The following is a 24,781-nucleotide window of genomic DNA, read 5'->3' on the forward strand; positions in this document are numbered from 1 at the left end:
CAAGGACTGGGAGTCTGGGATTAGCAGATGCAAACTATTACATATAAGACGAATGAACAACAAGGTCCCACTATACAGCACAGGGAACTATATTCAATATCCTGCGATAAACCATAATGGAAAAGAATATGAAAAACAATATATATTTGTACATCTGAGTCACTTTGCTGTACAGGAGAAATTAAACGCAACATTGTAAATCAACTATACTTCAAAAAAAAGGCTGTACCTTGTTGCCTGGGCCAGTGAAGAAAGGGACAGAAGAGTTTGCTGAAGGGGGGGAAAATGAGGGGCTTTAAGAGCCAGAAGGGAAGTTCAAGGTGGTTATGCTAATTAGGCACTGGAATCCAGGACTCTGGTCTGTGCACAGCTGGTTAAAGCCTCACTGACTTTTAGTCAGAAAGGAGTCTTCACTTGGGTCCAACAGCAGTCTGTCACGTGAGGGAGGGGGAGGGCTCTCAAAGTTCCTGGTCCTTTCTCAGCCTCCACAGGTGAGAACCAGGGATGGAACACAAGAGCCAGTTTGGCTGGTTGGTGCAAGTGGAAAATGTTCCTTTTATAGTAGCAAAGGCAAGTAACTTTCAAATTCCCATATAGATAAGGTAAATATTTTTTAATGTTTCAAGACTGAGTGAGAGAAATAAAAATACTAAAACGTGAAAGTAAATGGGACAAAATTCTCAAGGGAAAAAAAAAGGTACCCGATACCTTTTTCTTTTTCTTGCCTGTGGCACAGGTAAGAAACCCTTCAGTCAGACACAAAAAGGAATGGAAGATGGAAAAGGAGAACATTATTACCTCACCCTATATAGCTCCTGGCGTTAAAATAATTGAATAAAATAGCGATAAGGTGTCAACACATTACTATACAGCTGCTGACAGGTAAGTTGAATACACTTGCAAGCTTTATGTAAATTACGTTACAACCTGATTTTCTTCCCCAGTGAGGTATAGTTGTGATGGTAACTATTTACACAGGGGAATTGATGTGGAAAATGAGGTTGATTCTATGGATTACGAAAGCCCCCAAAACAAAAGATTCGCTAACAGCTTTTCTGGTTTAAATTGTAAGCCTAATAGAAATAAAATAACTTGGAGACTTAATATATAGATGAAGGTCCCCCATTCTCTGTTTTCATCCACGTCTCTCACTGCAGAGCCACTTTACCACTCCCCACAGTGGGAGGGAGGTGAGTCTCCACTAAACACATTCATGGCTTCTGCTTCCATGGTGGTTTACCGTTCATGCTGCCCTGTCACAGTTTCTTTTAAAATTCTGTTTTCGAGAATGAGCACATTCTTTGGTGCAAAATCGTGGTTCTGCTTCAGAAACTGGCACTGTTGAAATTTTATCACAACTTATTTCCCATTGTAAAATTATGGCACGGTCTTTTGGAAACAAATGCAGCAAATACAATGCAATTCAATTTGATTCAACAAAGACTTTCTGAAGAGTCTCTTGGGCCACAGACTTGGTTACTGACCTCATAGAGGTTTCAGTCTAGTGTCTTTATTTATTTATTTGTTTGTTTATTTATTTTTGGCTGTGTTGGGTCTTCGTTTCTGTGCGAGGGCTTTCTCTAGTTGCGGCAAGCGGGGGCCACTCTTCATCGCGGTGCGCGGGCCTCTGACTATCGCGGCTTCTCTTGTTGCGGAGCACAGGCTCCAGACGCGCAGGCTCAGTAATTGTGGCTCACGGGCCCAGTTGCTCCGCGGCATGTGGGATCCTCCCGGACCAGGGCTCGAACCCGTGTCCCCTGCATTGGCAGGCAGATTCTCAACCACTGCGCCACCAGGGAAGCCCTCTGGTGTCTTTTAAAAGGACACGTTTAAAGCTAATGAAAATTTAACATAATAGATAAAACTCTTACAAAAATATGGAAAATGAAGGTGTAAGGAGCTGTGAAAGAGGTGCTGCTGAAAGCAATAAGGCTATGGATACACAAAGCATTTCTAGCAGAGTAACAGGGGCTTCAGAAAGATGACGCTCCTCTGAAAATGTGAGATTTATTTTCTATCCTAATGTTTGTAATTTCCCATTCTTTCCATGTAATTCAGTTACAGCCCTGTAAACGCGGACATGTTTTCTTAACCCTTGCAAGCACTGTGTGTCTTGGGAGACAAAAAGCATAGCTTTCCGAATGCATCTTCAGTAATACGTTCTCACCCCAAGCTCCAACTTCTCCTTACGTAAAACAAAAATGTCACCACTCTGAAAAGGTCAAAGTCATTCTATCTTAGTGTGGCCTATTATTCTATCTTGGAGGAAATCTCAAGATAGGTAATAAAGTAATGGCAGTATTTGGTTGGGAATATGGTGACGGCATCAACATCCTTCACTCGTTTATGTCACGTTGTTTTGGAATTTCCTAAAGAGATACAGTCTTTGTTTTAAGATAAATTTACAGATGAAATCAATACAGAAAAGGGAGTATAGTATTGTGATTTTAAAAAATGGATTCTGAAATCAGAGCATCTGGATTCAAATCCTGGCTCTACCCTATCTATCTGGGTGACCTTGGGCAGATTACATAAATCTCCTGTGCTAACCTTCAGAGTATTCAACCTTTGGACAAAAGAGTGAATGAAGACTTCATTAATGGAAAGAAGTCTATAGCAGGGATCAACTTTTCCTGTAAGACCTGATAGTAAATATTTCAGGCCTTTTGGGCCACAGAGTCTCTGTCAAAATACCTCAACTCTGCTGCTGCTGTGGACATGGTGCAAGGCCACACAAAATGGAATTTTTATAAAGTTCCAATACAACTTTATAAAAATAGGCAACTGGTAGATTTGGCCAACTGGTAGAAGTCTGGCATATACCACTTAGTATCTTAAGCTTTTTTGTACATCCTGGTAACACATACTTGGCATACAAATCTTTATCTCTGTATTGCTGGGTAACTTTCCATTCCTCTAAAACTAAACGTAATAAACTTAAAATCAGTCAGGAAGAATAAACATTAAGATGAATTACATAAAATATTGTGTTAATTTACGTGAAGTGATCAGGATAGTAAATAAAAAAGTCACGTGCAAATCAAGTGCACACTAAAAATACTGAATGCCCAGTAGGGAATGGGTACCAACCAGTTCAGAGCATATGTTGTCTGTAGCCTGGCAGTGAGTGACCTGGCCATGAGGGTTTTTGAACACAGCATGAAAAAAGGGATGGCAGTGTGCTAACCCAAATTCCTGGTGAAACTCTCCTCTTGTGAAATCTGTGTCACTCTTTCAATAGCTAATATATACTGGTGTTTGCAGGTGGGTATAAATGGATGAATAACTTGGGAACATATTTAAGAGAGTGTGCTTTGGCCAACAATGAAAACGTTGAAAGTGGTCTCCACAGCTATGTCCAGAGTCAGCCATCTGTTACCTTGTTTATAAAGCAGAATGATTTTGTAAAGCAGTTATTTCGAAGAATCAAACATACCAGTTTCATTCTCTGCTTGAGTCAGAGGGTCAGGCTTGGCTGCCCACACTGGGGCTGGTTCCTGAGATTGGTGTGTAATCTTTAGAGACCGTCTTGGCTCAAGCAGAGATCCCTGGTCTCAGGGAAGTGGCTGGTTTGGTCTCCAGGTGCTTTCTTGTACCTGTGCCTCATCCTTCTGTCTAGGTATCCAGCGTGGATTTTAGATTTTAGTACCTGTTGCCCAGATTGTATCATCTCAGGTCTTTTAATAACTTGGCTGCTCAAATTGCTTTTCCAGATTCTACATTTGTCAGTGTCAAAATGTGCTCAATTTTGCAAGCCATGCTTAACGAATTAATTGGGTCTTACCCTTTGCCTGTTCTAAAGCCAGATTACCAGTGGTCATCTAATAAACTGAGGCTAAGCGCCCAGCCTCACTGTTTCTACCGAGTAACACCTGCCTGCCATAGACAAGCAAGAGTAAATAAAACGTCTCTCATGTGACCTCCATCGCAGCGCATAAGAGCTGGGCCTCTCAAGTCACATGGACCTGGCTTTGAGAACTGGACTAATGGCATTATCTACTGCATAGGGTTGTTGGGATTATAAAAGATTACAAAAGACACGTGAACTGAGAGCAGAGCCCATTGCCTGACACAGGACAAGTATATAATGAAACATTGGCATTTATGAATCTGATGATTTCCTGAAGCTATAATAGATTTCAAAAAATTAAGGGAAGTTATCAGACTGTAATGGTTCAATTAACCCTGTAGAAAGACTTGCAAACTAAGAGATTCTGGAAGAGGGCCCAATGCACAAACATTCTATGAGTGCCTGCCAGGTGCCAATTGTCCTAGATACTGGAATAAAAAAATGAATGTGACAAGTCCCTGCTCTCACGGGCTTTAAGGTCGGGACCAGGGCTGCACACAAGATCTCAAAATAGAGGCAGACACAGGATATGCTGTGGGAGCACGCAGCAGAGACACTTGATTCAGCCTGCGACCCTGAGAGATGTCTTGAGATGGAATCTTGGGGACTGAATAGAGTTAGGTAGGGAAAGACTGTGGACTAAGCCATAAAAGTGTGAAATAGCGTGAGACAGGTTAGATGTATAGGAAGTTCAATTCTACTGCAGTTTAAAATGCAAGGTGGAGGATCAATGAGAGGAGAAACTGAGTCATCAACCCGCAGAGTCCCCCTTCCTCAAAGCCAAACCCTGAGTCACAGGAACTGTGGGTTCTTTCCCCATCTCAGGCACTTAAACTCTGTTGAATGTGCTTTCTGTGTCATGGAAATGCTGGGGATCTGATCTACTGAAATACTGAGACTAATTTATAGAAATCACATGAGACATTAATTTCACTGAAAAAAAAAAAAAAAGCCAGTTGACACTCATACAGCAATCACATCTGGATCTTTTGGGTTTTGGAATCCCTGCCCACTAAAAAGAGCTCCTGGCATGACTCCCTTTATCCTTAAATATGTGATTCCTTTCACGTGCAAGTGCTGGGCCTCGATCAAGAAGACTTAGTATCCCCGGGATGTAGGGGAAGTGCTCCCCAGGTGGGGGACAGCTGCTCTCCCTGGATTTGGGTGAGCCTGACCCACAGTGTCCCATTTTCCTGCTGGACCTCCTGTGTCTCCTCTGTGTCCAGGGACCCACTTCTTTCTGACACATCTGGATGGGTCAGATCGATGCTCCTGATCTAGCTGTGGGTAGTTACTGTGAGAAAGCATGTTCTCACAGAACCTCAGAAAGATTCTCTAAACTCAGGTACCTAACCAGGGTGGCTAGAGCCTCCCAGCTGGTCACCAAACCCATTTATTCTTCTCTCAAGGCAGGAGTGGAAGTGATGTGTCTCATTTCCAGGCCTGGCCCCTGAAAATCTCCCACAAATCATCCTTCCTGCCCTTCTGTCACCCAGTGACACATGTATGTATGGCTAGGGTGACCTTGGAAGCCACATGTGGAAGATGGGGGAGTCACTGGCGCTCTGAGTCCCTGAGTGACCGCGTGGAATGGCACAAACTTTCTCTCCCCATTCCAAACTCCCATGACTCGAAACCCAATTACGGCAAAGGAAGCAAGAAATAAACTTCAATGAGGCTTAGGTCACTGAAATCTTAGAGCTTGTTACAGCAGCTAGCCTATTTTAACTAAGAGATCTGCCTAAATATATTTGTGGCTAATTCCCTTTCTTTCTTTCTCTTTTTCAAAACCCAGTACTACAGGAAAGTATCCCATGGTTTCAGAGCACTGTAGTACCTCCTTCCCATAGGAATTTGTTTTTTGTTCATCCAAAGCATAATAATTATTATATAATTGAATCAGAGTCTGCAAAAAGGGGTATCTACAAAGGATAGGCTGATAACGTAAATCCATAAAGCTGGCCTGGTATGGAAAAAAGGAAACCAACAATTACTGGAACGCGCTTGCTGCTTAAAAAAGACGTCTCTGTTTAGTTTCCAACAATCATCACCATGTCAGAATGCAGGCCAACTTTTCATTTTTTTGAGAGGACAGGAAGAGCCAGAATTTTTTTATGTGAATTTTTGTCAGTTTTTAAACTCTGCCAGCTGAATAACACACAGCCGTGGGCTTTTCATGAACAGACCCCCTGTGTCTGAACTGTGACTTTCAAGTGATCCAGAATCCAGCTTTCTGACATGGCCCCAAACCATCAGGGCTGGTAGCAGGTACCTTCTCAGAGAGCTCAGAACCATCTCTAGTGCAAAAGAAACTAGCCCAGAGCATGTCTCTAAGACTTCAGGAACCAAATTTGGGCATTCTGAGCGCCCCCATCGGCCTGGAATGTGAAACTTACTGAGCCCAAGAGGTGCTGGGCCTTGGGGCAAGAGACTGAGAGCAAACAGCTTATTAGCCAATTGTGAGGTTATGCTCAACAGCAGCAGTAGGTATGGGAATTCAGAGTGGTACCCAGTGGATAACAAGGGCTGAGAATCTAAGAGTGACCCAGAGAAAACCAATGTGGCGTCTTCACGCAGCTATTCACACTTTCCGTCAGGATCAGCTCAGACCAGCGTCACCATTAATCTCAAATGAGTTGACTCTGCTTGCGCAGATGACAAGCCTGCTCCCTTACTGCTACCCTTGTTCCCCTGAACCACCAGCTGTGGTCCTAAGGCTCCCACTGTCCACGGACTGTCGCTGGAGAAACCTCCGAACCTGCATAGCAACACCTTCTTTCATAGACCCAGAGCCCCCAAACAGCCCAAGGCCTTGGGAACGGAAAATTTTCCAAGTTAAATTTTAAGAGCAGAGAAAACTACTGTAGATCCCGGAGCCTACTTCAAGGAGGGGACGGACTTCTTCTGATAAATTCAGATGACATTCTGAAAGGCACTGTTTCCATTGCCAGGCTGAGCTTGAGCTTTGCCAAGGAAGGTACCATCTTCTTTGGGCTCAGGCCTACTGGGATTTAATCCCCACCTTCACTACTTTCTAACAGTGGGGACCTTCTTTGCTGGACTGGGGGAGGGTCAAATGAAATTATGTATATAAAGCACTTAGTACAGGTATTCAGTACAGTGCCTAATACATAGGCTACCACACACCCCCCGCCCCCCAACAATAGCTTCTGCTGTTATTATGGAGAATGAAGCTGTATAATGTCGAGAGATTTAGGCAGAGGTTGTTTGAAGACAGCGCTGGTGAATATTATAAACATAATACACATTCGGTATATGTTTGTTTAATGTAAGAGTAATCGTAATTAAGTCTAAGCTTTGAAGAGCAGGAAGCTAAGTTTCTGTTTCCCATCCTGGGGCTAAAAGAGGATGGTTCCAGGAGAAGTGAACTATCAGGCGGTTACACTGTACATTCACCCGTATTTTATTAGTGATGCTGATACCGAAGGAGCCAGATACAAAGATCATGAAAAGGGATACAGTGTTTGCAACCAGCTCCACTGACCAAAAGGGCACTGAAGGACATTTACTAATGAGGATAATTAAACATGACTTGATAACCACCCAAAGCCCCCCTGATCACCGCAGCAAAGCAGATAAAGAAGGGACCTCACCCTCTGAAAAGAGACTGGGCATTATACTGAGTCTGTCCAACTGCCAACAGCACTGTGAGGAAATAATGGTTGTGTTCAGAACACATCTAATGCCAGTTTCAAAGACAGGCCCAACCTAGTCACGTGACAATGGAAACCAGAGCAGAATATCCACACGCACCGAGAAAAGTCTACTGTACACAAGACAAGAGAGAAGATATGGAGGTGTTTTTTCGGTTTATTTGTTTTGTTTTTCTTTTCTTAGGCTCTATATTTTTAGCTATTTTGTTAAAGAAACTAGCAACCTGTGTTTTGGCACAGAACTTAAACAGAGATGCTAATCAACAGCAGGGAAGATAAAGGCTCCCTTGTAAAGGACTGTTTTGCTTTGTTTTCTTTCTAATCAGTTAGCTCCTTAAGAATACTTCCTCAGGGCAGGAAGAATAAGAATTTTGGCTAAGCCAGCTTTAGGCTGGCATCATAGCCTCCTGGCGACAGCTGCTGCAGACCTGCCTTTGCCTGTAGCCACAAGCCTCCACCAACTAGCTAAACTGACCTCTGAGATCTACCCATCTTTGAAAGCTGATGATTCTGAAAGACTGTCTGGCGGAGACGTCCAGCAGACCACAGCCTGATCATGACAAGCTGTCTGCTTCCTATGGCACAGTCTCCAACCACATCTGGAGGTAACACCCGTGCTCTGTAAAATACCAGCTACGTGTAATAAAAATCGACCAAAACTTGTCTAGAATGTAACATGGCACCAGTTCCATTTCCGAGGCTCACTCTTGTAAAAACATAATGTCTTAAAAAAAAAAAAACAATAAAAAATATGAGCCAAAGTCTGTTGCCAAAAAGGCTTAATGCATGCTTCAAAGAAATAGAATTTCTAACAGGGAGCCACATGTGAATTATGGACAATAGTATACAGTACACTTCACAAAACTGAACTTCTCAGGAACCGGCTATGATTTTAAGATTAAAAAGCAATGGCATCTTGTTTAGAACATGGAGAAGCATTTGGCATAAATTCACTTAGAAAGTAGGAGTATTAAAGTGTTTCTTTTTCTTAAGGAAAAAAAGTAAATGATAAAATCCATCCAAAACTTTAAAATAGAAATCTTGATGAATTCTATTGGAGGAAATATCCTAACAGATAGGGAGATATATTAGAAAGCTCTAGTAATGAAAACAGCATGGTATTGGCCTAAGAATAGACAAATAGGACAACTAGTACAGCACAGAGTATCTGGAAGCCACCCCACAGGTCCACACATATATAACCACCTGCTTTATGACAAACGAACCCCTTCAATGCAGTGGAGATGGGTTATCTTTTTAGTAAACAGTGCTGGATAGCCAGCTAGGAGGAAAACAAAAGAGAGCCCTGAGCCATATCTTTTTTTTTTTTTATTGGAGTATAATTGCTTTATAATGCTGTGTTAGTTTCTGCTGTACAATGAAGTGAATCAGCTATATGTATACCTATATCCCCTCCCTCTTGGACCTCCCTCCACCCGCATCCCACCCAACTAGGTCGTCACAGAGCACCGAGCTGAGCTCCCTGTGCTATACAGCAGGTTCCCACTAGCTAGCTATTTCACACATGGTAGTGTATTTATGTCAAACCTAATCTCCCAATTTGTCCCACCCTCCCCTTCCCCCTCTGTGTCCATATGTCCATTCTCTACGTCTGCTTCTCTATTCCTGCCCTGCAAATAGGTTCATCTGTACCATTTTTCTAGATTCCACAAATATGCGTTAATATACGATATTTGTTTTTCTCTTTCTGGCTTACTTATACTACATGAATAATCCATTACAGATGGATCACAGACTTAACATAATAGGTAAAACCATAAAGCTTCAAGAAGGCAAGATTTTTTTTTGGGGGGGGGGATTCATTAACTCAGGGAGACAAAGTTTTCTTAAATAGGTATAAATGTACTAACCATAATGGAAAAAACTGATCAATTAGACTTCATTAAAATTAAAAACTTCTTTTCATCATAAGGTACCACTAAGAGAATAAAAAAGCAAGCTACAGAATAGAAGATATTTATAATACATTTATCCGACAAAGAACTGATATCCATAGTATATAAGGCCCTCCTACAAATCAATAAGAAAAAGACAACCCAATAGAAGAGTAAACAAATAAGCTGAACAGACACTTCACAGAGAAGATATCAAAATGGCAAGTAAGTCGGTAGGAACATCCCAATTAAATCATAATGAGGCATATACCACCAGAGTGGCTAAAATTTTGAAAGACTGAAAAAACCCAAGGGCTAGTGAGGATGTAGGGCAACTGGAAGTCTCATATGCCGCTGTGGCCGGGGGAGTGTGAACTCGTACAATCACTTCGGAAAACTGGCAGGATTGTACTGAGGGCTGCGCATATATGCACATTCTAGGACCTAGAAATTCAATCCCTGAGCACATACCAGCAGAAATGCGCCAAAACACAGGCATAAGAACATTCATAGCAGTATTATTCATAATAACTCAGCTGGATCAACTCAAATGCCAAGTGTAGTAGGATGGATAAATAAAATGTGGTCAATTCTCACAACACAACAGTATTTGGCAATGACAAGAAATGAACTACTTCTAAATGTAGCATGGATGAATCTTACAGATAAAATATTGAGTAAAGGAAGCCAGGCAGGAAAAGTACCTACTGTATGACATCCATTTTTACAATAAAATCCAAAACCAGGTAATGCCCATCTGTGGTGATAGAAATAAAAGATACTAGTTACTTTTGACACAGGGCATACTGCCTGACGGGGGTACACAGTAAGTTTCTGGGGTAATGGAAACATGCTTTGTTGACATGAGTGATGATTATACTCTTAAACAGGGAGGAAGCCTCCTGCTTCTGGTTGGGATAGAGAAAAGCATGAGGTTATCATTTACACTCTAATGCTAAGAACAAGCCAGGTATGTTAGTAAATCACAGATTTCTGAGAACATAAGATAGCTAAAAACATAATGAGATCTAACTGAATGAAAATAAAGAAACTAGCAAGCCCTTTCTAGGAGAAAGAAGACCCATAACTGCTCTTATTATCCCTGGAGGAAGAGTGAGAAGAGTCATTCAATGGTAAAAGGACAGATCACCCTGACTCTGAAGGAAACTTTAGTGGCCATGAGTGGATATAGGCTTGATGGAGTCACATTCTTGGGGAGCCTGTACCTACCACAAGCTCCTTCCCATAGGCCTTTACCTAGCGCACAAAGTGGGGGTCCACCAAAGGGTGGGTGTAGGGCCACAGATCTGTCATTCTAAGGAAGGAGTTTGGATTTGATAATTTCCAAAGAGCAGATGGGGTGTGCATCCAGAGACCGGACACTCATGAGGAGGCTGCCGCAGGTCAGTGATGCTTCTGACCTAAGTGAAGGCAGCGGCCTGGATGATGGTGAAAGTGAATGGATTTCATGAACCACTTTAGAGGCAGAGGAGACAGAACTTTTCGGTGTAGCCTTCCTATGCTGCATATTTTATTCCGCTATTATGAGGTAAAAGTTAGAGTGAATAAAAAACCCATTATCTAATTTTGTCACAATTTTCTATAATGAGAACTGCAAATGGGAATCGTAACAGGATCAGAGAATGGGTGGAGGCTCTTGATCTAGACTAAAGTGCCATCAGAGAACCAAGAGGCAACAGAAAGGCGCCACAGGAAGACCAGCACTATTTCAATAAAGAAATGAGCCACTGAGGTCAATCCAGAGCAAGTTCCAGAAGAGTCTTTGGACTATCAAGAAAGCGGGTAGGAAGCGACACATTCGTGCCCAAGAGTTGATCTGGGAGCAGAGAAAATTTCCTGGGTCAGGTAAAGAAGAGGCTGAAGATTGGTGATAACAATTTTAATAAATCTTGCAATATCATTTGATCTCAAGCATCAATCTAAGTGGACACAGTCAGTAATGGAAGTAAGTCTTTCCTAAAATAACTACAAGAATAAAATTTCATTAACCAATTTCTTAAAGGAATTGGAAGGGAGGAGAAAAAGCCAGATCAGCTGACATCAAGTACCCTGGTCCAGACCCTCGGATGCTGAGAAATATCTTGGTTCTTGATTCTATGCAGCATCCAGTCATGACTGGTGTCCTTCTAGTTGTTACTATTTTTACCAAAGCTTCACTGAGTTGGGTTTAGGTTTATGCCTAGAAAATTATGCACAATGACATGAAAAATAAAATGCTGAAAGAAGAAGATTTATGAGATAATGTGATCAGTATAACGTTTGCTGTTCTTGAACATAGCTCAGGAAAGTGAAAGCACAGATTAATGAGGGATTAAGCCAAACATGAATTTTAATATCCAAAGACATTTATAAGCAAGAAACCCTGGGGTATATTTATAGAGCCACTTTAATTAGTCAGTATTCAAAACAGCTTTACACATGAGTCAAGTTTTCAACAGATTTGAAATACGCATCTCTTCTAAATGAGAGAGTTGAGGTATTGTAAACCAAGCATGGAATCGGGAATCGGAAGATTCGGGCTTGAGTTCTGACTCTGCCAGTTACAGACTTGGAGAGCAAATCACAAAACCTGTTCAGATGGAAAATGGAAAACTCTGATGGGCTGCCACAAAGATGAAACACAACAATGGGTGTGAATGTGCTTTGTAAAACAAAAAGCGATATATTATTTCCTCAAAGGAGTAAAGAAGACAGAGAACATATGTTCAGAAATTTGCTTGAATTAATTTTTCAAGTTAACAGTCCTATCACTAATGTCTACGTATATACCCTGCAGACAGAGTATTTTGAATTTACTGATAATGATCCAAGACCCAAGGATTCTGGGTTCTTTACCTGACTACTACCCCCAACACTTGCATTAGTATATGGAAGTGAGAGCTATCCAATGTATCTAAGAAATACCTCTCACAGTGATTGCTCATGGATTATACTCATACCTTCCAGATAATTTCAAAAGGAACTATATATTGATAACTATATAGTTAGTTTTAGGCTGTAGCATCAGACAGACCTGGATTCAAATCCTACCTCTATCACTTCCCAGTTGTATGAATTTATAGACTCCAACAATCCCTAGGATCTGTTTTCTAACACAAAAGTGGAGATCGTCACAATACAGTACACAGCTTTCAAAGATTTAAGAGGTAACGGCATTTAATGTGCTTAGCAGAATGCCTGGTATGTAGTACAGACCTTGAAAGTGTTAGTTATAATGATATCTAAAATGTTGCTTCCCAGCAGATAAAATTCTTCATTTTCCACCTATTGGTCATTCCCATCCTTGAACAGGGATGCAGTTCCTTATGTACACACAGAAGCTCATGTTATTCTATAACCAGTCAGGAGCTCAACATTTGTTAAGCAACTACTATAAGCCAGGCACCATGACAGACATCACGGGTACAGAGGTGAACTAGATATTGTCTCTATCCGCAAATACTTCTGAAGAATGTAAGACCCTTGGGAATTCCCTAGCGGTCCAGTGGTTAGGACTCTGCACTTTCCCTGCCAGGGCCCGGGTTCAATCCTTGGTCGGGGAACTAAGATCCCGCAAGCCATGTGCGGAGTGGCCAAAAAGAAAAAAAAGTAAGACTCTTGAGGGCAAATCTTTGTTGGCTCTGCCCACCTCTGTTTCCCCAATGATTAAAATAGTGCCTGGATTATTGAATGTGCTTGGTAAATGTTTATGAAATGAATAGTCTGTGCTTTTTCTGCCATACTGATAAATATCCAAATTCCAACACAGAAACTACTTTTACTTTTATTTTGGATATGCAATGAAGAAAAACTGTAAAGAAAAACATTTTTATCAGTACAGATATAATTAGTATTAGGTGTAAATCCTGGGCTCCTTGAATCAATGTTAATGATCTTCTCACAAAATAAATACAATGACATTTGGCACTTTGGAAAAAAAAAAAATCAATAGGCAGCACAGGTTGGAAAGAATTCACCAAGTGTTTGATAATGTGATAAAGGAAAAGAAACTTGATCCCATTCTTTTACTCTATGTATTAATATTTTCCCCACCACTTTAATTTTAAGATGATAAAATTTCACTTAGAGATTTAAAGATTTAAAACATTGCTCACCTGGTCTTCTTCTCCTCCACCTTCTTCGTCATATTTTAAAATATTATCTCTTACATCGTCTTCTGGATCAATTAAAAGCTGCTTGGCCTGGCGTTCCTTATCCCGACGTTTCATCCATACTACGAACATCAGAACAAGAACTAGGCAGAAAGAGAGTAAAGACATACAGTGTTGAAATTTTAAAAACTTGACCTATCTAATCACAGTGTTCAACATTAAAAATTTATACTTATATGGCTGTAAAACTTGTAATGCATCTTCCACTCTGTTACCTATTTCTGGCCTCGCATGACCAGAGACAAGACAAAGCAGAGGCCCTGAGCGCTAGGTTTACAGTGTGAGGACCCGGGTTCTGCAAACTGGTGCCCTGGGAACTCACTGAGTGTACGTCTGTCCTCAGTTTTACCATCTACAAATGGGGACAAAAACTATTTCTGTCTTTTACTTTGTCTTGCTAGAGGATAGGATACGCTTAATATAATGGCTTGTAAATTTTAGAACAGCAAACAACAGTTAAGTGAAATAGTCGCTCATTATTTAATTGCTGTTTCATTCCAGTTGATCCGTCATCATTCTACTCCCCAAATCAGAGAGAAGGGCACTTGTCAAGAACAGGACGTGCTTGCCAAGATGCCTTTGGTAGTACACTAGACCTGGATCAGCGACTTGATCTTGTGGATTTTTGACTCCCAAGGGCCTGGGTCTTTCTACTGCACTATTGTGCTTTTTCCCTTTCCTATTCAACTGCATGTTTCAGGTAAGAAGGCCAGGGGATTAGTTTGAGCACTGAAATAACATTAGGCGTTCATGCTTTACATTTCTGTGGCAGGATTAGAATCATAAATTTTCCAGTGCGTTGATGTTAAAATCAGCATTGATTCATTTTCCTTCAAAATGGCTTGAGTCACTCCTTCATGCCACAATCCATCAGCTCTAAGTCTTTCTTGATAAGGTTGGCGTATATGCCCCATGTTAGTTGAAACTGAAACATATCCTTAAGTGTACATCTAGTGCACATTCCTTCTAAGATCTGGGGCTATCAGTTTACATCCTGAAGCAAAAGATTTAATGACTCTTATTTGAGCACATTTTTATTATTGGCCATAAAAGTAAATATCCTCCTTGTAAAGCCAGATACATGATCTCATTTGCCATTGTTCCAGGGCTAAATCTAGCAAGTGGATTATTAGTATAGCATGTAGGTTTCAAATTATAGTCAAAGTAGTCTCCACATAGGAAGTAAAAAATGCTTAGCCTTCTACAGTAATTGCTTAGAAAAAAAAGGGTCAGGATTCTAAATTACTAGAACACTTGCAAATGGAGAAAACATAAAAGAAATGGCGAACATTTTCAAGAAAGTGATTGGTGCATAGCATGATCGCACAATAAACTAAGTCCTGCTGCTATTCAACAATACAACACAGGGTCCAGGCAATTTATTCTTTTAACCTGCATGCTTACAAGTGGTTCCTAAAGTACTTTCCAGTGGTTAATTCCTTGCATTCCACTGAACCAAAGACTGCAAAGTATTTTACAAAGGAGCAATTCCTTAATCTAGACTTGCTCTAAAGACAGACAGTTTATTGAGCTGTGCAATCATTTCTATTATCCAGTGTGCTGTATGAAGTACAATCTCTCACTATTTTATGCAGCCCGTCAAAAACAAATACCTTGATCCTTGCATGACTGGAGCAGGTTGCTGACTGCACTTTATATGAAGGAAAGCAAAGGAAAGCAATATACTTATTTTCCTAAATCACCAACTGCGTGCCATGAATTCAGACTCGAATCCTAAGAGAGGGGCTCCAACTGAGCACTGTCTAATATTTTTCTATGAAAAGAGTTTGCTACAGCTCCCCAAGCGATCCCCATCAGAAAACTGCAACAGGGCACAAAAGAGGTAGGCTGGCTGGGTTTGCTGCAAACATGTAAGTGCTTGCAAGGATGCTCAGGGCTTTTCTCATTCTGAAGTGGGCTTGGCTGCAAGAAAATGCTCAGAGGTGGAAGAGAGTTGTTAGGTTACGATGAAAGGCGACAATAAAAAGTTACTTTGCTAAACATCCTAGAAGCAACAAGAATTACACCTAAGAGACGAGGAAAGTACTCACTGAGCAGGATGATGATGCAGAGCAAGATGGCAATGATGGCGCCCGTGCCCAGCCCTGCTCCCACGATTCTATCCACATCTGTGCAGTCCCCGTTGGAGTCACACTGGCAAACCTTCACGCGAAGGATGGAAATATTTGACTTGGGAGGATTACCCGAATCTGTGATTATGATTGGAACTTCATATATCCCGGCTTCAAGAAATTTTATCTTTAAATTGAGCTGAGCAAAATCACCTATACAAAAAAGGGAAAAATACAGTCTGATAGTTCATACATTATACGATTCAAAAACACATGGCATCTTCCAGAACGTATTACTCCCAAATGGTACGTATAAAGCAGATTTCAACTATCCTGCACTGTCAAGTTTTTTTGTTTTTGTTTTTTGTCTTTAAGGGCTTCTAATATCTTATTTAAACTTTAAATAGCTTTTAAAACACATTTAAGGGGAAGATAATAAAGCACTTAAAATTAACTTTTCATGCCAGGTCAAAGCCTCTCAACTGCACATATATTCAAATAATGAACCTGTTCTCACCATTAAGCCGAGTGATGGTCCAATTTCTCTTAATAGTCACTGGAGACAAAGGAAGATCAAAAGCAAATGGTCCAGCGTTTGGATCAATGTCATAGTCAAGTGCTGTGATGTTAATTGAATTGGGGTCCGGAGTTTCGCAAGTCTCTGCCTCCTGAGGTAGCACTTGAGGGGCATTGTCGTTAATATCAAGTAAATAGATCTGCAGTGTTCCCGTTCCACTCATAGGAGGGATTCCTTAAAAGGGAGACAAAAACCACAAACCGATGCTGAACAATTCTTTCCCTTGAGACTCACTTACGGTGAAACTCTAAGTTTCCAGCCTGCTTGCCCCTATCACTGCGTAACCTTGGAAGAATGTAGTTGCCACAGCATCTCGGCAGACTGTTTTTGGTACAAGGCCACTTCATGCCTCTTTTGCAGGATGACCCTGTGCTGCCCCCGCCGGGGCTGCGGGCGCTGAGGGCGGTAACAGGGCGCATGCGCATGCCCCTGGCCCGGCCAAGGGTGATCCGGCGCCCTCGCCGTCCTTGCTCTGGGCCCCGTGCACATCGCGCTCCTCTAGGCACCGGGGGATGTAAGAGAAGCAGAACCCCGGGCTCGTGATCTCATGGACCCTACTCTTTGAGGGAGAACCAAGCCGTGTGAACAAAAGAACCCGCGAATGCTTTTCAAGCTCAGACACTGCTCTGAAATATCGAAACAGTCTACAGACAAGTGATACGGACCCACAGACCTCATCTTGGGGAGGAACCCATGGAGAAGAGACATGGTATTTACTGATCAACCAACTACCTCCCTGAGAAAGCATTAGATTGCTCCCTATACGTTATTTCATTGTCATCCTATGAAGTAGGTTTAAACAGATAGGCACCGAAGTTTCTGTAAACTGGTCACGGTCGCACCCTCTTGGAAGTGGTAGGGTTGGCTAGTGAAGACTGGTCTGCCTGACCCCAAATCCGTTCTCATTCCACTATAAAATGCGGTCTCTGTACTTATCACTTGTGAAAATTTAGACTGGTGATTTGGACTCTGCTGTGTTATAAATATTTATAAATAAATATATAACAAATACATAAAATGTAATGAAAACATTATTAATATAAACAATGTTAATTAAATATATAAGACAATTACGTTTAATTATATAATTTATATATATTGTATAAATCTAATATAATAGAAATATAGGAATTTTTGAAATAAGGCTGAATATGGAAACCCAGAGGTTTAAGTGACCTGCCCAAGGTCATGAAACTAGGAAGGTGCACACATACACTCCTCAGGAGGGGACACGGAGAAAACTCCACGGACCTCTCTAAGGAGTACGGATGGCTCTGAGAGCAGGGAGGTTAAGGTGGAGTGGTAGGATGGCTGTTCACGATATTCTGATACCACCAGAACCACTATGATTCTTTGTAGTCTGAGTTAGTTTCACATTTATTATCACATTTAATACTATTTGACTGTCATAACAACTTCATAGAATAGCAAGCAGCAAAAACAACAATCAATAATGAAACAAAGGCACAGAGATTCTAATAGCTTGTCCAATTATTAAGGAGCAGAACTGGGGCTCTAAATCCAGTCTTGTGATTTAAAGTCAAGTGCATTTGCAAAGCATCACAGCTACACAGGTTTAACTGCTCACTTCTCTCTTGTATCAAACACCTTTTCACGTAGAAAACAATCCACCTTGGTGAATGAAAAATCTGGTTGTAACTCACAACCAACATATATACATATAATTTTATAGCTCTTTAAATCTCAACATAATGGTGCAAGATATATTACTTTAAGTTTCACTGTGGAGAAAGCTACCACTTACATACGGCGAGACAATATACAACAGACACGAATGCTGTGCTTTGATGTGAAATGGCAGAAGAGGGTCCTGTCAAGTTTCAATTCTAAATATTTGAACAGTAGGTCTCATATTAGAAAGGATAAGAAATATTGCTTTGGCCCTGTCACCTTGTAGATTTCTGACAGATAATGATCTCACTGAATCTCATTATACAGGATTTGGAAAGGTTCTTTGAAACTGTTCTTATCAAAAATGTTGATATGCAACATTTTTCAAACTGCATATCTCGGCCACCAAATAGAAAAGCCTACTATTTTTATTAGAAGCTAAAATTCATAGTCCAACATTAAAATGATTTTAAAAGATGGTCATGATTCAGTTTTAAAACTATTAACACATATAGAAATGTTTGAGTGTTTAGTTTGTGCCAGGCACTGTTTTAAAAGCTTTACATGTACAAGCCTTGTTATCTTCCCCTGTACACTATGAGTTATATACTGCTACCATTATCCCTATTTAACAGAAAAAGGAAATGGACAGATTTAAAACCTTGTTGCCAGTCCTGCAGTTAGAAAATGATAGAACTGGAGTCTGGACCCTGGGGTCAGGTGGAACTTCAAAGCTTCACTCTTAAACCATGTCATATTGAGAGCTGAAACAAGTCCAACTCCAGTTTAACGTGAGTCATTTTCATCTTACATATCTAAAAAAAAGTGCTCTCTATTAATATCAGCCATTTAGAATCCAGCAGAGACCCAGAAATAAAAAAGATGCTAAACTATATGTTTATGTTTTTCAAAACCAACATACTAAAGCTCAAGTACTCAATTATTTCAATTTATGCATGAAATTTAGAATTTCCTAGCCTATGGCAGACTAGAGGTAGAGAATTAGAAAGAGAAAGAATGCTAGATACAGACAAACTGATGGCAGCAAACACATTGACTAGAAGAAATATAAAAAGACCACCTCAAAAACCACAGTGTCTGGGCCACTGAGGCATCAAGGTGCAGCAGGGCAGAAAAACCACAAAGGCTTGTGATCACAATACTAGGTGACCACGGAGGGTCTAAGGACATTGGGAACATTCATTACAGAAGACAGGGAATGTATCAAAGAAAGCCCAGTGGAAATGGAAAATAGGAATTGGGGCCTTAGAAGAATGAAGGTCACTTTTCTAGACAACTGGGTTTTGTAGAAAACTTCATTTCCTGATGATGCATTTGTGATATGGCTCTACACTCTTAACAACATCCAGGATAATACAGTGACTATATTTAATTACGTACCATTGTCAGAAGCAAGGAAAGTAGCGTTATATATATTATTTTTCACATTTGGAGATTCTCTGTCCAAAACAGCAATTGTAGTTATCTGCCCATTCACAGGATCTATTTTTAGCCAGTTGGCAGGATCAGATAATTTTGTGTATCTACAAAATGAAAGCACAATACATTTAATATTTTTGACATGACACTTAAAAAATAAAGCCTATTTTTCAGGTTTCGTCCCAGATGACACCAGTGCGTTAACTTGCATTTTTGTAGATGATGGTTGGACATGCAGCTGTAACGCGGGAAAGAATTTCTGTGGCAGTGGTTTGGGGAGGTTCATGAAGGTTGTGTGCTGCGTGGCCAGGCGCACAGGAAACATTGCATAGGTGTTCCAGGGGAAAGACGAGGAGCCCAGTCTCCCTACTGCAGGTTGGGGTTAAGGGGGATTTGACGGATCTGATTTTAAGCTGTTATCTAGTTCATAGGATAGCAACGCTGCAAAAAAATAGCTCAAATATATCTTCTAAGTGAGCAGGAGTCCTAAGGTATAGGGCTTAAGAGAAATTTTAATAGAAGTTGAATTTTCTATCACAGAACACTCCTAAAACGTTTACCACCTTATCATGGTGGAGATGTGGTTACAGTGGGGAAACCCCCCACTCCTCCCAAATTCCCATTCCTCCTAGGATCTCCCCACCTGGGCCACGTCTCAGAACTACACCCTCCAAGGGAAGTCCCATGGTCTGAGCAGATTTATCTGTATCAGCTTAACCTCCTTTTTTATTTGGGGTGGGGATAAGCTTTTCAAGCTTGGGAAACCAATAGACAAATTGGAAAACATATCCTATGTTTTGAGAGGTAAAAATTTGCAGGAGTCCAGAATACCTATGCACTAGCTATTTCTCTATCTTGATTCCAATGTATAGAGAAATGAAGAAGATACGCAGTTATTTATCTGTTAGCAACAGTTCTGAAAGAAGTTAAATAAAATATGAGCTAATTTTAAAAGCTACCATCACCAGCGACGGATAATAGTCACATGGAATATGCTCTGCCAACCATCTACTCCCGCATTAGGAAAGATAAATTACACTTTGCTGACGCTGGAAATCTTTACAGATATGTTTTGTAAGTCCTATAACCACTGTACAGGTGAGGGATGAAAATAGTTAGCTCTTATATCTTGGTGTTGGCATGAGTTTTCTTTTCTTCCTGATGTGCGGGGAAGAGATAAATGTTATAAGCTTCTGAGACTCCCCTATTTACTCACAGGAGAAGCTTTACGTGATGGTTGGCATAAAAGCACAGGCTCAATTATTACTAAAGACTTTAAAAAAGGAAAGAGGACAGAAGAAAAGAGGCTGAAAACTTATTTCTTTAAATAATACATGGGTAGATCCATTCTTATATTTCCGATATAATATACTCATGGAGCCGCTGAAGAAACTTCATCAAAGAATTAAAAATAATCTTGTAATAAGGAGTTTGGGTGCTAATGAAAATTTCTCACTCCGATGGTGAATAGATTTTGTGCACAGCATAGAACAGAACGTAAATTACAAAATAGCATTTGATACCTAATATTTTGCTGCATATATCGATCTGGGTCCTGAGCAGTGAACGTTGTTAACATGGTACCGGCATGAAGACCTTCTTCTTGGCGAATGATCTTAGGATTTGGGGCAAAATAAGGGTTTTCATTCACATCAATAACTGTGACAGACACAGTTGCAGTTGACTGAGGTGGGTGCTGAATACCCTTGGCTAATGGCACTTGATTTTCTGCAGCGACAGTAAGGACATACATCCTATTTGTTTCAAAGTCGATTGGCTGGAAAAATAAAAAACAATTTTTTAAAGGAGAAACCATATTTTTGCAGGAAATGAGAATATTTGCATTCTTCAGTTTATCCTTCTAGCAACTCCATTTCTAAAACATTAATTTTTCATTCACTACACCATAGGTTCCTCTCAAATTTCTGGAAAATATGCATTAGCATGGCCATTGACTGAAACATTTATCGCAATTTAACCTACTTATAGAAGATATTTATATATCTTGGGCATTTCAAAGATTTATGTTCACAAAATAATGCTTATTACTATTGCACACTGCATTTATTTAGCTACATCTAACAACTTAGTTATTCTTAAGAACAGCACTGTTGACCAAAAATAAAAAATACTAAATAATCTGGGATCAAGTGAGAACATGATGGTGTAGATTGTACTCTCAAACATTGGTACAAAGACCACTCCTCATCCAAGAAAGCTTTTACCAGTCTGTGATGAAGTGGACAAAACAAAAACTAGAAAATGTGATTTTTTTTCCTCATAAAGCTAAACTTACTCTATTTAAAAGTATCATTCATAATTTGAAGTATACATTTTAGAGTACACACACATATATACCTTCAATAAACAGTAGTGTTTGTAGGTAGAAGGACTTTTATTTTTTCCTTAGCTAGCAAACTAAAAACTTTATTTTTTCTGGCTGTTTTCCAAAATAATTTTGGGGATTTTACTGGTCTGTACAAATCCCAAATCTAAGAATGCCACTCTAGATAAAGGCAATGCACAAATAACCTTAATGTAAATATTAACTTCCAGAGTTCCACTGAATCTCATTGTCAATAGAAAAGTTACCAGGAGTCAAGGGACCAGACTGGACTTTCCCTCTTAACTTCCCTGATCATCTTCTAGCTGAGGTGCAGATAAGCATTACTGTGCATTAACAGTATGAAAAAAGGAGCTTGAGAACTCTCATGCCATCCTGGAGAGTCTAAGAAGGACCAAGGGCAGCAGCTACGAGAAAGCCACAATATTAGCACAGACCACACCAGTTTCTTCACCTAGACCACCTCCTCAACTCTTCAGAGTTTCTTCCCTCTCACTCTACAATCCCCAGTTCAACTTCCCTTTCTGAATTATTTTCAACAAGACGGCAAAGAAGCCAGGAAAGAGACAGTTCTTTTGAGTAAGCGCCTTAGCTCCATGAAACATCCCTGACAACACTTACTTATGCTAAGAGCTTTAATGGGTATTAAGCTTATTTATCCCACAGAACAACATTGAGACTTAGGTACCAGTTATCTCCTCACTGTCTGTGTAAGAACCTGAGGCTTAAAAAACCTGCCATGTTGTCACCACTACAAAGGGCAGAGCTGGGATTCGAACACAGAGGGTGGTGCTGTCACTCACTATGCTGTGTTCAGAGAATTTCCCACTCCCACCTCAAGGGGGAGATTACCATTCTACTCACGCACATATAACATTCTTGGCAACGGAGCCCTTGGTACACCTTTCTCTGTAAGACCAACATTCAGGTTCCCTTACGAATCAAGAATGTTGGGATGCGAGGCAAAGAAGCAGCTCTCTTCCCTGGGTGGCTAAAAAGAGATGATCGCTTCAAAGAGCTCTTCCATCCGTTAGCACCATCTATTGTTACCCTTGAAGTTAACATCCCTTTTACTTCCGGCGCTCAGCTTTGTTCTATTTTTTTTTTGACAATTAAGGATCAGAAGAACCAATTTCTTAAAGTCTTGAAAACAGCACTTAAAAGCAGCAATGTAGGGGCTTCCCTGCTGGCACAGTGGTTGACCTCCGCCTGCCAATGCAGGGGACACGGGTTCGAGCCCTGGTCCGGGAAGATCCCACATGCCGCAGAGCAACTGAGCCCGTGCGCCACAACTACTGAGCCTGCGCTCTAGAGCCCGCGAGCCACAACTGCTGGGGCCAGTGCATCTGGAGCCCGTGCTCCACGATGGGGGAGGCCATCGTAATGAGAAGCCCGCGCGCCATGGCAGGGAGTGGCCCCCGCTCGCCGCAACTGGAGAAAGCCCGCGTGCAGCAACAAAGACCCAACGCAGCCAGAATTAAATAAAAAATTTAAAAAAAAAACGAAAGGAAATGCAAGCTAATACTTAAAAAAAAAAAAAAAGCAATGTAAATTCAAAACCTTTTAAGAGCGTAGGCCCTCTCCTTGCCTACACTCACCCTGTTTTACGTCTGTGATATTTTCTGGTTTGTTCCCTGAGCCAATACTCTAATAGCAACCTGTAGACATAAGAATAGTACGTGTGGGGCATCCTTCTTAATAGCTATCAATTGGCCATCAAAAATCCATGATGTGACATATCACTAACACATCCATGGCACTGACAGCACTGTTGAGGGCTGTCCTGTCTTCACTGTTAAAACTCCCCGATGACTGAAAAACAATCATATTCCAGGGATAAAGTGAGACTATCTATGTTGGCCTCGGCGTAACTGAAAAATAACAGACGTGACGCCTCCAAATACATTAACTCAGATTCAGAGACGTTCGAAAGAAAAAAGTCCTGAGATTCAATAACAACCTAAGGGGTAGGTGGCATATATGGGTTGCTGCAGAGTGGCCATGAGAGAGACCATCGCACTTACTTTGACTACGGTGACTAAGCCATCGTTACTGTTGGGGTCGGTTTGAATGGCAAAGCGCCCGGCGGGGTCCCCGCCGCTGATTCTGTAGACGGCGTTCCAGGCTGGCGTGTGGGGCTGATCCTTATCCGTCACAGTTAGATTAGCAACTATGATATCTACCCTGTTTTCAGGGACTTCGCCATAGAACTGTAAGAAAAGACAAAGCTCAGTCAGAGGAGCGACAGGCACGGCTGAAGGACAGTGTGTCTTGACGACCACACTGCCCTGATTTTACCACCCCATTAAATCTTTATTATCCACACTAAACGAGGAGATTAGTAATGCAGGTAATCACAGCATTTATGTTTGACTTTAAAAATACTATAACTTTTTTCGGCCCTCAAATTTTTTTTTTGAAATTATGTTACAGTTTCATTACTATTAAAATTAGCATCCTTCTGTGAGTGATTAATGGTGGGGGGGCGTGGGTAGGAGGAAAGGACTTGTCTGAAGGAATTCATTTTACTCAAGAGATCATAATTGTATGCTGACAAAGTAGCATCTATCAGTCACGTGGTTCGTGCACCTGAAGATATTTATAAATATTTTGTTATAACAGCATAAAGTCCTTTTAGGGCATTTCTTCCAGGCAGCATGTTTTAACAACTTTATCAGTGGACTTGGAGAGAACGAAAAAACAAATTACTTCGGTGCCTTATTTAAAACCCTGGTGTAAGTGACAGGAAACTTAGGAGTCAGTAGCCATTCTACAGTGAGAAGAATGAAGCAAGTTCCAGCTCTGTTTAACGCATTTATTATTCATGACAAAACTTCTCAGTAATGGACCACAGGCCTAGACTTCTGTGAGTGACAGTCTGTACTTACTGTCATGGCAGTAAACTCTGGAGGATTGTCATTGACATCTGTCACCGTGATGACAGCCGTGGCTGTGTTTGAAAGGCCATATGTGGGATTGCCTTCCATGTCTGTAGCTTGAATTATTAACGTATACTGTTGCACTTTCTAAAAAGACATAAAGATAACAACTTAAATGAAACTAATTCCTCAAGAAGACGTAACAGTTGTTCTGTAAATGGCTCTTGATTACACACGGAAAGCATA

The 24,781-nt window shown here is 40.8% G+C and overlaps 1 protein-coding gene across 1 annotated transcript in view; it reads right to left on the minus strand.

Annotated features, from left to right (window-relative positions):
* CDH2 (cadherin 2) overlaps window positions 1-24,781 on the minus strand; it is a 213,019-nt gene that overhangs the window by 17,612 nt on the left and 170,626 nt on the right. Inside the window, exons 8-14 of the mRNA XM_068563811.1 lie at window positions 24,545-24,682; window positions 23,681-23,866; window positions 20,836-21,089; window positions 19,274-19,416; window positions 16,181-16,414; window positions 15,643-15,876; window positions 13,535-13,674 (exon numbers count right to left, since the gene is read on the minus strand). Coding sequence (XP_068419912.1) covers window positions 13,535-13,674; window positions 15,643-15,876; window positions 16,181-16,414; window positions 19,274-19,416; window positions 20,836-21,089; window positions 23,681-23,866; window positions 24,545-24,682 — 1,329 coding nt within the window. The remainder of the gene's footprint in view (window positions 1-13,534; window positions 13,675-15,642; window positions 15,877-16,180; window positions 16,415-19,273; window positions 19,417-20,835; window positions 21,090-23,680; window positions 23,867-24,544; window positions 24,683-24,781) is intronic.

This window comes from Eschrichtius robustus, chromosome 14 (assembly GCF_028021215.1).
Source record: "Eschrichtius robustus isolate mEscRob2 chromosome 14, mEscRob2.pri, whole genome shotgun sequence".
NCBI lineage: Eukaryota > Metazoa > Chordata > Mammalia > Artiodactyla > Eschrichtiidae > Eschrichtius > Eschrichtius robustus.